Here is a 14,950-nt window from a genome sequence, read left to right as displayed (position 1 = left end):
TGAATTCTAGGCTTCAGCTAATGACTCGTGTAACTATGTATAAATATAGATGACAAGAAAAAAGGAAAACTACAGATTAGCAGGATCTGTGGGAAAACAGGCACACTGATGTACTACTTTTTTAATAATAAACATTTTTATTTAAAATTTTGAGTTCCAAATTCTATCCATCTTTTGCTCCCTCCCCGCTCTTCTCCCTGAAGCAGGAAGCAATTAGATATAGGTTATACATGTGCAACTATTGTACTACTGATCATGTTTAACCATCTTGGAAAGAAATTTGAAATTATTTACAAAAAGTTACTAAAGAACTTTTCACCCAGTTATACCATGTTAGGCCTATATCTAAAAGAAACCAAAGAAATAGGAAAAGGTTCTATTTATTGGTTTTGTTTGTTTGTTTTGCAGGGCAATGGGGTTAAGTGACTTGCCCAGGGTCACACAGCTAGTAAATGTCAAGTGTCTGAGGTCAAATTTGAACTCAGGTCCTCCCAAATCCAGGGCTGGTGCTTTATCCACTGCACCACCTAGCTGCCCCTCTATTGTTATTACCCAAACTTTGGAGCAGGCAGCTACCCTTACTGTTTTGTACCATTTTTCCCTCCTTCCTATCTTACTGGTCAAAACTATATTTAAGAAGGTATTTGATAAATATGCATAGTGGTATACAAAATATTTGCAATGATTGATGTAAAATGTTTACCACTAATGATCATACTGTTCTATACATTGCGTAAAACCAAGGCAAACTTCTCTTAAATGGAATTTAGATCTCTCATTCCCTAAAGGTGAAGACTGGAGACTGGAAAGGCCAAGTTCTCCAGAGAATACAAAGGCGATTTAAATCCCCTTCTTCCCAAAACGGAAGGAAAACCAGAGAAAGACAATACCTGTAAAATTAAAGAAAGGTTTTTATTAAGCAGGAAAGAAAAATTTAACATGTTGCACGGGTCCTATCAACCTTATGCTAATACTATGCCAGGTAGTAGATTGTGTGGGTTTATATACATTTTAAACAAAGGCAATTAAGGAATTTTGGAGAGAAGGGTGGGCTTAGTTAGTGGGTTCCATTCTTAAGGGGAGGGGGACTGAGGAATTTGAGGGGTCAAGGAGGTGGCCTTTGATATACAAATCAGAAAGCATCCTTGGTGATAAGCCGTTCACAGTTCAAGGCTTGATTAGATGTCTTGATAAGGAGATCTCTCAAAAACAATAATTCTGAGAGTCCCATAACCAAGGTTGGGAGAGACAATAAGACCATAAACCAGATATATATGTTCATCATAGTTTCATAACTTGCAGTCAGGTAAGAAAGGAATGTCTCTTAAAACATCATGACCAAATAGTTCAGCATCTGCTTCAATGCTGGTATGAGCTTAATTGGCTTCAGCTACTACTTTTCTAGTTAGGTAGACTTCGGTCACTGCAAAGGATTGTTGGTGTATCAGCCGATGTAGCCAGTCCTCATAAGTTTTTCTGATTACCTGGATATGTGGGGGGACTCAAAGAAATCAAGGTATCCATTTTTACAATTGATATCACTGCATTTTGCAAGGTAGTAGGTATAGACATGGGTAGCTAGGTGGCTCAGTGGATAGAGCACTGGGCCTAGAGTTAGGAGAACCTGAATTCAAATCTACCCTTGGACAACTTACTAACTGTGTGACTCTGGACAAATTACTTAACCCCTGTTTGCCTCAGTTTCCTCAACCGTAAAATAGGTACCATAGAAAAGGAAATCACTCCTATATCTTTGTCAAGAAAACTCCATAAAAATATAGGCTCACAGAGAGTCAGATGTGACTAAATGACAACAACCACCACTGATATCGCCATTTTTTTGTATTGGTGGAGTTTTGTTCCAATATATCAATATAATTAATTTCCTTTATGATTATGTATTTTATTTTGTTCATTTCAAAACATTACATTTCAAAGCATTTCAGAAGAGTTCACAGGCTTGAGCAGATTGGTAAAAGTTTCCATGATACAAAAAAAAAATGCAGTAAACAATGTCAATCTCCCCCCCTCCCCCCCATCCAAAAGGAAATTCCCATATTATATATATATATATATATATATATATATATATATATATAAATTTCTCATTCTCCATTCTAAGTCAATCACCTCCCTGCCAAGAAGTGGCTGATATGTTTCACCTTCAGCGCTCTGGACTCCTGGTTGTATTATATTAGATTGATACTTCCTTGAGGGCAAAGATTTTTTTTTGGCCTCCTTTTTTATTTACAGTACTTAACACAGTGCCTGGCACATAGTGGGCACTTAATTGATTGATTTATGATTACATCTAATGAAATTCTTATGTCTATAACTCTCCTAGTTGTGTTCACTTTGCTCTGCATCCTTTCATAGATATTCCCAGTTTCCTCTGAAAATGTCTATTTTATAATTTTTATGGCACAAATAAAAACCCCATTACATTCATATACGATGATAGCTATCCCCTAATAGAAGGGAACTGTTTTAGACCCCAGGTTTGTTTTAATTGTTAAAGATTAATTGGAGGCAGCTAGGTGGCTCAGTGGATAGAGCACTGGCCCTCGAGTCAGGAGGACCTGAGTTCAAATCCAGCTTCAGATACTTAACATTTACTAGCTGTGTGACCCTAGACAAGTCACTTAACCCCAATTGCCTCACACACGCAAAAAAAAGATTAATTGGAAACTAAATAAATTATTTCAAAAGAATTTGTGGGTCAAAAAACAGACCACAGAACAGACCATAATTTCATCAAAGAAAATAACTGTCTGTCTCTTCAAGACCGCATTTGGGGTTTTGTTGGCAAAGATATTTTTGTCTTTTCCTTCTCTAGCTCATTTTACAGATAAGGAAACGAAACAAACAGGGTTAAAGTGACTTGCCCTGAGTCACACAACTACTGAGGTCAGATTTGAACTCTAGTAGATGAGTTCTTCTGACTTCAGGTCCAGTACTCTACCCACTGCGCCACCTAGCTGCCACAAACAGACAACATGGCAATGCACCCAAAACATAGAGGAAAAATTATAATTCTAAACAGTTTCAACAAAAGAGAAAACAGATCAATGAATTTAGCATGCAGTGAACAAAACTTCTAGAAAATCAGTTCTAAAAAACCCAATTAAACACCTTGGGCAAATTTCTAACGAGTTATGTCGTATAGAGTGGTAGCGGTGAGCCTTTCTTCAGGGCTCAGGGATGACCTGATGATCCCTAGTGTTGATTAATATACTTCTCCAAATACAATTAGTTTTGTTTTGTTTTGTTTTGTTTTTGCGGGACAATGACGGTTAAAAGACTCGCTTAGGGCCAGTGCTTTATCCACTGCGCCACCTAGCTGCCCCCAGCCCAATTAATTTTAATTCACTTTTAATTTAATGGTCCACAGGTCATGTCACACAATGCCTTCGCACCAGGAAACGAATAGAGTGTCTCGATTATAAAATTTAGGAACCCTTGACTTAGGGATTTCCAGCGTCCCTAGAACTCGGGCCAGGGACCTGTGAGCCTTGGGGATCAGGAGCAGTGAAGCGAAATTGAAACTGTCGGAACCCTGCGAGAGCACGGAGGCTTGAAGGGAGAGGGAAAGGTGGGCGGGGCGCCTAGAAATCGGAGAAGGAGCCTAGCTGAACTACAGCTCAGACCCCTGGAGTGTGAAGAGAGCGTCTCCCAGCTGCAACTTGCCGCTGATAGGCAAGTCCTTGCTGGGGAACCATGCAGAACCTCGTCGGGCTGTAGCTTTGACCCATTCTGGTCCGACGGCACCGAACCTCTCCTGAGTTGGACAGTCACAGGCTCCGTGGGCGAAGTAGAGCAACACCAGGGAGGGGGAGAAATGGGCGGAACGAGAGAAGAAGCGGCGTTTGGAGGTTTTTTAGAGAGGAGAGGGTCCTGCCCTTCATTTCCTTTATCTCCTCGTCCCATCCATCCCCACCAAATATTAGGGGAATTCTCTGACTCTTTGCCTCACCCAATTGGAGGGAAGATGAGACACCCCTGAACCAGCGCCAACTCCTGAGGCTTATTTCCTGAGGAAATAGAGTTCTGGACCGGGAAGGGTCGGAGCGTGATGACCAGAGATGGGGAGGAATGTGGGATTTGGTTGGAGGTACCGCCTCCCATAACCTCTCCTTATTCCTTTACAGGCCTCAACATGCAGCTCCCTGCCCTGAGGTCCTGGGCTCCCCTCCTCCTGACTGACCTGATTTTGCTTTGGTTGTTGCCAGAACTGGAAGGGCTCCTATTCCCTCCAGGGCTCTCCGGACTCTGGCTGGAGGGGGCTTTTCGGATGGGGGTGCTGTGGGGAGTTCTGAGTTTATTGGGGGGGCTCGGGAAAGTGGGGGAACTATTGCCTACCTTGTGCTTGAGCACCCCCCTGTTCCTGTCCCTCAGGGCCCTTGTTCCAGGGGCCTTGAATGCCCCCCCTGTGCTCCTAGCTTCAGCCCCGTGGGCCTGGATGCTGGTAGCTTACGGAGGAGGGGGACTGGGCTGGGCTGTGTGGGAGGTGCTGAGTCCCTCAGAAGCCCCTACCTCAGCACAGGAGAAGGAGCAAGGCCAGGAGAACAGAGCCATGATGTGGAGGCTGCTGAGACTGTCCTGGCCTGACTTCCCCTTCCTTGTTCCTGCTTTCTTCTTCTTGGCTGCTGCAGTCCTAGGTGAATGGAGGAGGTGGGAGTGGGGGCGGGGCACGGGTCTGAGGACATGGAAAAGGGTCCTTGATGTTGCCCCCAACCCACACTGCTCATGCCCCAACCCCAGGTGAGATGTTCATCCCTCACTACTTTGGTGTAGTGATTGACCTCCTGGGGACAGACTTTGACCCTGATGCCTTTGCCACTGCCATGTTCTTCATGTGCCTCTTCTCCCTTGGAAGGTCAGTGATTTGGTGGGGCTCTGTCACTTACTGTGTATGACCTTGAGACAGTCATTTTATATCTCTGGGACTCAATTTCCTTTTCAGTGAAATGATAAGGGTTGATAAAGATTCTGAAATTCAGTGATGCTCTGAGGGTTCTTATCACCCAAACCCTTTGTGTACTCATTGGCCAGCTGTCTCCAGATTCAGGGGTCTGCCTTCCCCAAGGGTAGAAAACTCTTCTCTCCAATAAGATAGGCCTGGGAATATAGAAAGGGAAGCTTGATTCCTACTTTTTGGTTGCTCCAACTCTGACCCTGTGGACCCCAAACTCAAGAAGCAACCAATCTCAGGGGAAGAAGGGAATTATAGATACCATCATTGGGTTGCATTTATTCCATTAAATCATTGACTCACTTAAGAGTATTTATTAAGCACTTTCTGTGTGCACAGCACAAATTCAGAGGTATACAAGTGCAAATGAAGCTCCTATAAATGAAGAACATACATTTTGAGGGACATACTTCCTCTTCATCTTGATGTCATTTCAGCCTACACTTCTCAGGGACTCTTCATACCACCTTCTTAAAGAATTTCCATTATTATTCCCTCACTTCCAACAGCCACCTAGTTTTCTCATTTTTTTCTTTAAAATGATTCTCATTTCCACGTTCTCTTTTTTCCCCATTACCTATATATACTTATATACCTACTAAAGGCCTTCATTATCTTATTCCTAGATTTCTTCACATCTCCTATTTTCTTTTTTTTTTAGTTTTTTTTTTACATCTCCTATTTTCTTGATAGCAATCTCCTTTAATAGATCCCACATTCCACTTCCAGATTCACCTTCCCTCAAACCATTATTTTTATCATATTATTACCATTAGTGGTTCCTGTGATCCACAGGGTTAAAATCCATCCTACAGTGTGGTTCCATTCAGCATAGTATTGCTAGGCCCTTTTGGTTCTCAGTGTTTTCTTCATTTTTGCCTATGAAATTCTTTACCTTTTTTTAAACCTCTATGAAATTTGTTATTATTTTTCTAGTTCTATAAAACAATCCTTTAGTAGTTTTATTTGTAGGGCACTGAATTAGTAGTTTGATTTGTGTGGCACTGAATTAGTGGTTTGATTTGTGTGGCACTGAAGAAATTAACTTAAGTAGCATTGCCATTTTTATTATATTGACTCATCCTACTTATGAGCAATTAATATTTTTCCAATTATTTTGGTCAGTATTTTTTATTATTTTAAAATTTTTTTAGTGAGGCAATTGGGGTTAAGTGACTTGCCCAGGGTCACACAGCTAGTAAGTGTTAAGTGTCTAAGGCCGGATTTGAACTCAGGTCCTCCTGACTCCAGGGCCAGTGCTCTACCCACTGTGCCACCTAGCTGCCCCAGTATTTATTTTTGCAATAAGTAGTTTATAGTTTTCATTATAGTGTTCTTGTGTGAATCTTGGTGAGTAAATTCCCAGAGATTTTATGCATTTTTCAGTTATTTTAAATGCAATTATTCTTTCTCTTACCATTCAGTTTTATTGGTATTATATGCAAATGTTTTATGCAGATTTATTTTACTTCCTGTAATTTTTCAGAAACATTTAAAAAATTTTAATCGACTTTCTAGATTATTTCTTATTATTTCATTTTCTTTTAGTGTTTTAGTAAATTATTCTGAAAATCTCCACTCTCATCTTGGAAAAGCTAAAATGAAAATGGGTTTCTTCTGTTAAGATTAAGAGGGATCGGGGCAGCTAGGTGGCACAGTGGATAGAGCACCAGCCCTGGAGTCAGGAGTACCTGAGTTCAAATCCGACCTCAGACACTTAACACTTACTAGCTGTGTGGCCCTGGGCAAGTCACTTAACCCCAATTGACTCACTAAAAAAAAAAAAAAAAGATCAAGAGGGATCACTAGGGGCATGGTGGCAGTGACCAAATTAGCTCTAGAACTCAGGCAGAGCCAGGGGTACTGAGACAGAGATTAGGAATCTAGACAAGATAGAGTCAGATCAGGTGGAAGTGGCAGAGTCTTCATTCTTTACTGATGGGGCTATCTCAGAACCCATACATTTCACTTCTCTTATAGTGCTGATATCCTGTAGTAGATAGCTGAGTTCAGCTGGTTCTCAATAAAAGGTTGAACATTTGAATTACATGTCCTCCTCCTCCTCTTCAGGTTTCTCATGTCATGTCCCTCCTCCTTTTGCACATATCCTAAGTGAATATTCTTTCTGGTGGCATTTCCTCCATTTGTTTCCCTCTCCTGGGTACTCTCCCTGTCTTTCCCTCATCTTTATCTTTCCTCCTCCACTGATTTTCTCCTCTTCCTCATTCATTCTTCCCGTGAGTCCCCATTCTATCTCTTTCCCACCTGTATTCTTCCTCATGTCTCTGTCTTTCTCATCCCCACAGCTTATTATCTGCAGGTTTTCGAGGAGGCCTCTTCACCATTATCCTCTCTCGAATCAACCTTCGCACTCGGCGTCTGCTCTTATCCTCCCTACTGCACCAGGACCTCAGCTTCTTCCAGGAGACCAAGACAGGTAGGGTGCAAAGCCTAGAACTTTGGTTCCTTTTGGCCTTCCTGACCCTTGGGGCCCCTTTCACGACTTATTCCTTTTTTTTCTTTCATAGCTGCACAGCTGGGTTCACATCAGAGTGGGTGGTAGAGACAGACCTCTTCTCTCTCCCCATAGTAGGGGCCTAGAGGCAGGTCTGAGTTTTTGATGATCCTGATGATGAGTTGCCTCATCTGTGATTTCTGGTTGTGCATAATCCACATAGCCTAGTCCTTTCTCCTCTTTTTTCCAGGGGAGTTAAACTCACGCCTGAACTCTGACACTATTCTGATGAGTCGCTGGCTCCCTGGTAGTACCAATGTGTTTATTCAGAGCTTGATAAAGGTCATAGGGCTATACAGCTTCATGCTCAACCTCTCACCTTGGCTCACTGTTCTTTCTCTGCTTGAGATACCCCTCATAATGGCTGCTGAGAAGGTCTATAATGCCCGACATCAGGTATGTGTGGATAGGAACAGGGTTTAGGGGAAAGGCATGGACTGATGCCGATGGGATGGGCTGCATCATGGAGGAAAAAGATGGAAGAAAAAATGGGGAGGGAAAGAGAGAGAGAGAGAGAGAGAGAGAGAGAGAACAAATAAGTGCATGCTGGAACCTGAGCTGAGAATGATAGCTTCAGTATGGGAGATGGGATACTAGATTTCTCTTAGTCCCCCTCCTCACTTACCTTCCCTCTGATATCTTCTCCCCAGGCAGGGCTCCGTAGGATACAAGATACAGTGGCAATGGCTAGACAGGTGGTGCAGGAGGCAGTGGGAAGCTTGAGAACTGTGAGGAGTTTTGGGGCAGAGGAGGATGAGGCCCATCGCTACGAGGAGGCCTTGGAACAGAGACAGAAACTACAGTGGCTCCAGAACAGGGAACACAGAGTGTATCTGCTCTTCAGACGGGTGAGCCTGGAATGGGATATGGCCAAGGGGACACAAGATGAGTAAGTGCATCTCTAGGTGATGCTGTTTTCATACTTTGATCTCTTATATTTGACCCTGCCCCTTCTAGTCCCAATGCTAGCATGCCCTTTTTGGTCTCAGAGAATCAGTGTTGCCTGCAATCAGGAGGATAGGAATGAGGTTTGGAGATGGGCCCCTTGGTGAGGTGACATATCTTATCCTCATCCTGCTTTCTCTTTCTCTTTTAGGGACTTCAGCTAGGGATGCAGGTATTGATATTAAACTGTGGACTAAGGCAGATTCTGGCTGGAGAGCTCACCAGGGGGGGCCTCCTCTCCTTCCTCCTTTATCAGGAGGATGTTGGGAGACGTGTGAAGGTAAAGGAAAATGATCATTGCTCTCTCTTGTCTTTCTATTTCTTTTTATGTTTTGGTAAATAGTATTTTTTCAATTACATGTAAAGATAGTTTTCAACATTCATTTTTAAAATAAGATTTTGAGTTTATCTGTATTTCAGTCTTTGTTTCTAGCTGTTCAGTTCTTTTTTTTTAATAAAGTATTTTATTTTTTTCCGTTACATGTAAAGATAGTTCTCAACTTTTGTTTATACAAGCTTTACAATTTCAGATTTTTCTCCCTCCCTCCCCTCCCTCCCCCCTCCCCTAGACAGCAGGTAATCTGATATAGGTTTTATATATATATATATATATATATATATATATATACACACATAATAACATTAATCCTATTTCTGAATTAGTCATGTTATAAGAGAAAAAATCAGAGCAATGATGAAAAATCTCAAAATAGAAAAAAACAACAGCATCAAAAACAAAAGAAATAGTATGGTTCATTCAGCATCTATACTCCACAGTTCTTTTTTTTTTTCTTGGATTTGGAGATCCTCTTCTATCACGAGTTCCCTGGAACTCTTCTGTACCATTGCATTGGTGAGAAGAATATAGTCCATCACAGTAGAGCAACACTCAATGTTGATGATACTGTGTACAAAGTTCTTCTGGTTCTGCTCATCTCACTCATCATCAGCTCACATAAGACCCTCCAGGTTTCTCTGAACTCCTCCTGCTCATCATTTCTTACAGCACAATAGTATTCCATTGTATTCATATACCACAACTTGTCCAGCCATTCCCCAATTGATGGGCACCCCCTCAACTTCCAATTCCTTGCCACCACGTAAAGAGCAGCTATAAATATTTTTGTACATGTGGGTCCCTTTCCCCTTTCCATGATTTCTTTGGGAAAAAGACCCAAAAGTGGTATTGCTGGGTCAAGGGGTATGCACAGCTTTATTTCCCTTTGGGCGTAATTCCAAATTGCTCTCCAGAATGGTTGGATCATTTCACAGCTCCACCAACAATGGATTAGTGTTCCAATTTTCCCACTAGCTGTTCAGTTCTAATATGTTCAAGGCTATAGTACAGGTAGGACACAGTGCTAGGAGTTGGAAGGTTCATTGTTTAGAAACCTGATTCCACATTCATGGAAAAGAAAGAATTATTTCTCTATGTTCTATTTGACCCTGAGCTCTGATTTCTTAACTTGTTCCTTTCACATTTTCTCAGATCCTAGTCTATGTCTTTGGAGACATGGTGAGCAAAGTTGGAGCTGCAGAGAAGGTGTTCCAATACCTGGACCGTGAGCCACAGATGCCCCCACCTGGAATGCTTGCTCCTTCTACTCTGCAGGGCCTTGTGGAATTCCAAGATGTCTCTTTTGCCTATCCTACTAGCCCCCAAAATCTTGTTCTCAAGGTATCTGATATTGAGGTCTTTGCCTCTGGGTACTCAAGCATTTAGCCTCATAGTCCTCAGCTTTATTGCATCTAAAAAGGCATGGTAGGGATAAGCCTCTCACTTTCATCATGCCTTTTACTAAATAACAGAGGGGGTTTGCTATAGATGATCTTGATTGGAAGAGGAAGAAAAGAAAGAAGGCAGGGTTTATGTTGTTCTCTCATTGACTCTTCTCCACTTCTCTCCTCTACTATACCCTTACTCTTTCAGGAAGTGACATTCACTCTGCACCCTGGGAAGGTGACAGCCCTAGTAGGCCCCAATGGGGCTGGGAAGAGCTCAGTGGCTGCATTGCTGCAGAATCTATACCAGCCCACAAGGGGCCAGGTGCTACTGGATGGGAAGCCCCTGCCTCAGTATCAGCACCAGTACCTGCATTCACAGGTGACGAAGAGGAGAGGGACTTGAAGCTGGGGAGAGAACAATTGGGAGAAGGGAAATAGGAGTGGAGCCAGGCTGGGGAAGAGAGAAATTTCCCCTCGCCCGTGAAGACATATGGAGAAGGGGAAGGTTCCTTGGATCCCTATCCTGGTGAGCTCACCCATTTTCCTCGGCCCATCCAGGTGTCTGTGGTTGGGCAGGAGCCTGTGCTGTTTTCAGGGTCAGTGAGGGACAACATTGCCTATGGGCTGCAGAGCTGTGGGGATGATGAAGTGAGAGCTGCTGCCCAGGCAGCCCATGCTGATGGATTCATTGCCAGTCTGGAGCATGGGCTGGACACAGGTACCTTATCAAGTTGTAAGATTTTGACCATGAGTTTCATCATGATATTCAAAAGAGAACTTGCCTATTCTTGGGTACACTAACGCTATGGCTGGTCTTGTTCCCTGTCTTTCCTCATTGGATCTTCTCAACAGTACAAAAAAAGCATTTTGGATCTGCTCCTCTAGCCTTTTTACCTGGGATGCTATGTCATTTTTTAAAATTAATTAATTTTTTTGAGGTTATGTCATTTGTGTGGAACGTAGGAGCTATGCCACTTCTCTCTGGTTGTCACCATTGGGCACCCACCCTCATGACTCTTAATCTGATCTGATGGAAAATGGTGGAGGGTACAACTGGAGGCAGAATGGTGTTTCCTATACATGGAGTGTTCATAGGGCTTTGCCTCTGAGGAAAGATAAATTTTCTGTCTCTTCAGATGTTGGAGAGAAGGGGAGCCAGTTGTCTGCAGGACAGAAGCAGTGTCTGGCCGTTGCTCGGGCCCTGGTACGGAATCCCCGTGTCCTCATCCTGGATGAGGCAACCAGTGCCCTGGACACCAAGTGTGAGCAGAAGGTAAGGGAAAGCTGCTAAAGAGAGAGAACTTGGGGGCGGCTAGGTGGCGCAGTGGATAAAGCACCGGCCCTAGATTCAGGAGTTCCTGAGTTCAAATCCAGCCTCAGACACTTGACACTTACTAGCTGTGTGACCTCAGCAAGTCACTTAACCCCCACTGCCACGCAAAAACCCCAAAACAAAACAAAATGAAAGAGAGAGAACTCTACAGGTAGATGAGGGTAGGGCATAGCTGACAGAGGCTGTGTGGGTCAAGGGAGATAGGGGAAAACATGTCTGGGAGAGGTCTCTCTAGGATTTGGTATGAGCATGGACCCTGGGAATTGAGGGGATAGTGGGGAAATTGTGTGTGTGTATCTCCTCTCAGAATTCTACTTCCCAATTGATGGAGCAAGAGAGTAGGTATTGGAGACTGGAGATGCTGGTAGGTGTCTGTGGTTCCATCACTCTTCCTTTCACACCCCACCCTAGCCACTGATGTACCACATTTCCCTAATCACCTTTTGTACAGTAAGCAGTGCTGGTGTAGGAATGGAGCGTCCTGTATTTGTTTCTCTAATACCCTGTGTCTCCTCACCCCCCCAGATTCTGGAGAGGATACTGCAGGGGGGTCGGACAGTGCTGATGATTGCACACCGCCTACAGACCGTGAAGGCTGCTGACCACATCCTAGTGCTGAAGCAGGGGAAGCTGGTGGAGCAGGGGACCCACACTGAGCTCCTGTCTCAGAGAGGCCTTTATCACCACCTGGTGCAGCATTAGCTTGAAGACTGAATCCATGGAGGAAAGGGGGACATTTTTCTATGAAATTTGGATTTGGGTCAGGGTCTTGAGGATTCAGGGCAAACCTTGTTCTGAGTTCCCCCTTCCTCTCTTCAAGACTGGGCTCCTGTACAATAGCTTTTATATCTACAGAGATAATGGGATTCTGTACAAGAAGTACCCACAGTGTCCCTTCCCAGAGACTATGATGTTTTTGTTTCTATCCAGCATCCTGCACAGCCATATGTGTGGGCATGCCAGTCAATAAGTCATTTTGTTTGAGGATAGTCATGTTATGAGGAAGTCACTACAATAGCAAATGACAGAGCAGGATATGGGTGGGGGCAAAAATTCAGTGTGGTTGGAACCTCATTCTGAGATATGACACTCCTGTGTGAGACCAAGTTAGTCTTGTTATCGAAGTCATTCTAGTAAAGAAGGTTTAGAACTGGAGTCAGGGGCTAGGATGGAGAAGACTATGATCTTATTGGGGAAGAGGGAGAGTGCTCTACTGAGCCATAGATGGCAGCACCAAGAATCTGGGCAGGGTAGAGTAAACTTTTTTTTTCTTTTTTTTTAGTGAGGCAATTGGGGTTAAGTGACTTGCCCAGGGTCACACAGCTAGTAAGTGTTAAGTGTCTGAGGCCGGATTTGAACTTAGGTACTCCTGACTCCAGGGCCAGTGCTCTATCTACTGCGCCACCTAGCTGCCCCTTAGAGTAAACTTTAAAGGAGAGGGGGTTACTGAGTGACAGTAGCAGAGGGAGATCTGACTGTGGCCCTTGGTGTTAGGAACTATAAGAGAAACAGTAACCAGCCTTGAAGAGAGCACCAAATGATGTCTTTTAGTAAAAAGCTAAGTCTCAGGGAGTACCTGAAGAAGACGGAATGAATGTGAGAAGAGATCTAAGATGAAGTTTTTTTTTTTTTTCTTTTTGAGAGGACATGGGAGAGAAAAAGCTTGTTATTTTGGAAAAATAGAATGAATAAGGTCATATTCTAGAGGACATAGCAGAAAAGGAGGACAACAGGGAATGCTAGGACTGAGCCAGATAGGGGTGAGGGTGATTAGAGGTAGGAGGGGAAAAGGGTTTCATAGGTGAGTAGGTAGAAAGATGGTAGGACCATGCATGAATGCTGCTGGGGGAAGATGGGATGATAGTCAATCCCTCCCCCTTCTCCTCTGAGGTCCAGGTGATAGAGAGAGGCCCTGCCCCTTTCTCCAGAACCTGGATCACTTCCCCAATCCACAAGGAAATGGGCCATTGGAGGACTAAGGGGAAGAGAGTAGTAGTCTTTTGATTTTTTCTAGGAGGAAACAGCCATTCTCTCCACCCCCAGTCCTCAGGGTATCTAAAGCCTGATTTGCTACTCTGGAAGGTACCTGGTGCCAGTGGGGGTAAGGAAAGAAAATATAATAGAATAATATATATTATAAATTAATAGTTCTGTATCTGTTATATCATCCTGCTTCTTTCAATAGCTTCAGAAAGCCATTCCTCAGTAGGATCACCCTTAAGCTTCAAATCTATCTTTTCATCTTTGGTGGTCGTGGAATATATGGCTCAGATTCCAAGTATTCACCCCAATATTAATTTTGCAGGTATGTTAGAGTCTGATTGTAGTTTAGAAAATCTCCCTAAAATGGACCATGCCTTATGCAGCCTCTTATGTCCTCTGGAAAGTAACTTGTTTCTTTCCAAATTGTCTGCAACTTTATGAAAACCCTCAATATCCTTGTTCTCTTGAGTATCAGACACACAAATTAACCAATTAACCAACCAATAAGCACTTATTAAATGTTTTCTTTGTAACAGATATGTTAGACATTCGGGATATAAATACAGAAGTGAAGCTGCTGCTGTTTTCAAGAACTTACATTCTAATAGGGGGATATAGCATCTTCACAGATAAGTAAATATAGGATATATTAAAAAAATAAATATGCACTATATGGAGAAGACTAACTACTGGGGAAACTGGAAAAGGCCCTTGAAGGAGGTGGCACTTGAACTGGGCCTTGAAGCAAAATGGGGATACCCAAAGCTGGATGTGAGAAGTGAGAACATTCCTAACATGGAAGACAAACTGTGCAAAAGTGCGAAGACAGGATGTAGAACATTATCTAAATGCTATGGACAGCAACCAGCAGTATAAAAATAGAAAGGACCAGTTTGATTTTTCATATAGAATACATGAGACAAAGTACTTTGTAATTACCCTAGATAAATAGGATGGCTATTGATTGTGAAATGCTTCAAGTGTTAAAAAGAGTTCATATTTTGATCTAAAACTAATGGGGAGCCACTGAACTTTCTTGACTAGAGGAGTGTCATAGTCAGACAGCACTTTATTAATGCCATTTTAAAAAGGCAGCTACATGACAGATGACTTGGACAAGGAGCAGACAGGGAGACCAATTGATTCGAAGGCTATTGAAATAGTCCAGATATGAGAGGATGAGGGCTTAGACTAGGACAATTATGGTGTGAAGAGAGAGAAATAATGTGTGAGAAGAGACAAAGATTACACCTAGGCATCAAACCTGAGTGATTTGAAGAATAGTTCTAGCTTCAACAGAAATCAGGGAGTCAGAAGGAGGAGAAGGAGGGTTCAGAAGGAAAGATAATGGGTTTTGTTTTGGCGATGTTGAGTTTGATATGTCTACAGGGCAACCAAGTAGAGATATAAAATAGGTAATTGGAGATGCATGACTGGGGCTCAGGAGAGCTGGATATGTCAATTTGGGAGTCACATG

The 14,950-nt window shown here is 42.9% G+C and overlaps 1 protein-coding gene across 1 annotated transcript; it reads left to right on the top strand.

Annotated features, from left to right (window-relative positions):
• Window positions 1–4,156: 4,156 nt before the first annotated feature.
• LOC122753052 (antigen peptide transporter 2-like) lies at window positions 4,157–12,192 on the top strand. Its single transcript, XM_044000137.1, has 11 exons — window positions 4,157–4,658; window positions 4,762–4,876; window positions 7,279–7,409; window positions 7,678–7,883; window positions 8,138–8,335; window positions 8,584–8,712; window positions 9,922–10,110; window positions 10,363–10,536; window positions 10,716–10,875; window positions 11,294–11,430; window positions 12,016–12,192. The coding sequence occupies exons 1-11, from the start codon at window positions 4,157–4,159 to the stop codon at window positions 12,190–12,192; spliced, it is 2,118 nt and encodes a 705-aa protein (XP_043856072.1).
• The last annotated feature ends 2,758 nt before the right edge of the window (window positions 12,193–14,950 follow it).

Source organism: Dromiciops gliroides, chromosome 4, assembly GCF_019393635.1.
Source record: "Dromiciops gliroides isolate mDroGli1 chromosome 4, mDroGli1.pri, whole genome shotgun sequence".
NCBI lineage: Eukaryota > Metazoa > Chordata > Mammalia > Microbiotheria > Microbiotheriidae > Dromiciops > Dromiciops gliroides.
The sequence above is the reverse complement of the archived record's forward strand: the minus strand, read 5'-3'. Positions and strand labels throughout refer to the sequence as shown.

Coding starts and splice junctions, on each gene's coding strand:
- LOC122753052 (XM_044000137.1), top strand. CDS start 4,157: ATGCAGCTCCCTGCCCTGAGGTCCTGGGCTCCCCTCCTCCTGACTGAC. Junction 4,659..4,761: donor CTTGGCTGCTGCAGTCCTAG/GTGAATGGAGGA, acceptor CCCCAACCCCAG/GTGAGATGTTCATCCCTCAC. Junction 10,876..11,293: donor GGAGCATGGGCTGGACACAG/GTACCTTATCAA, acceptor CTGTCTCTTCAG/ATGTTGGAGAGAAGGGGAGC.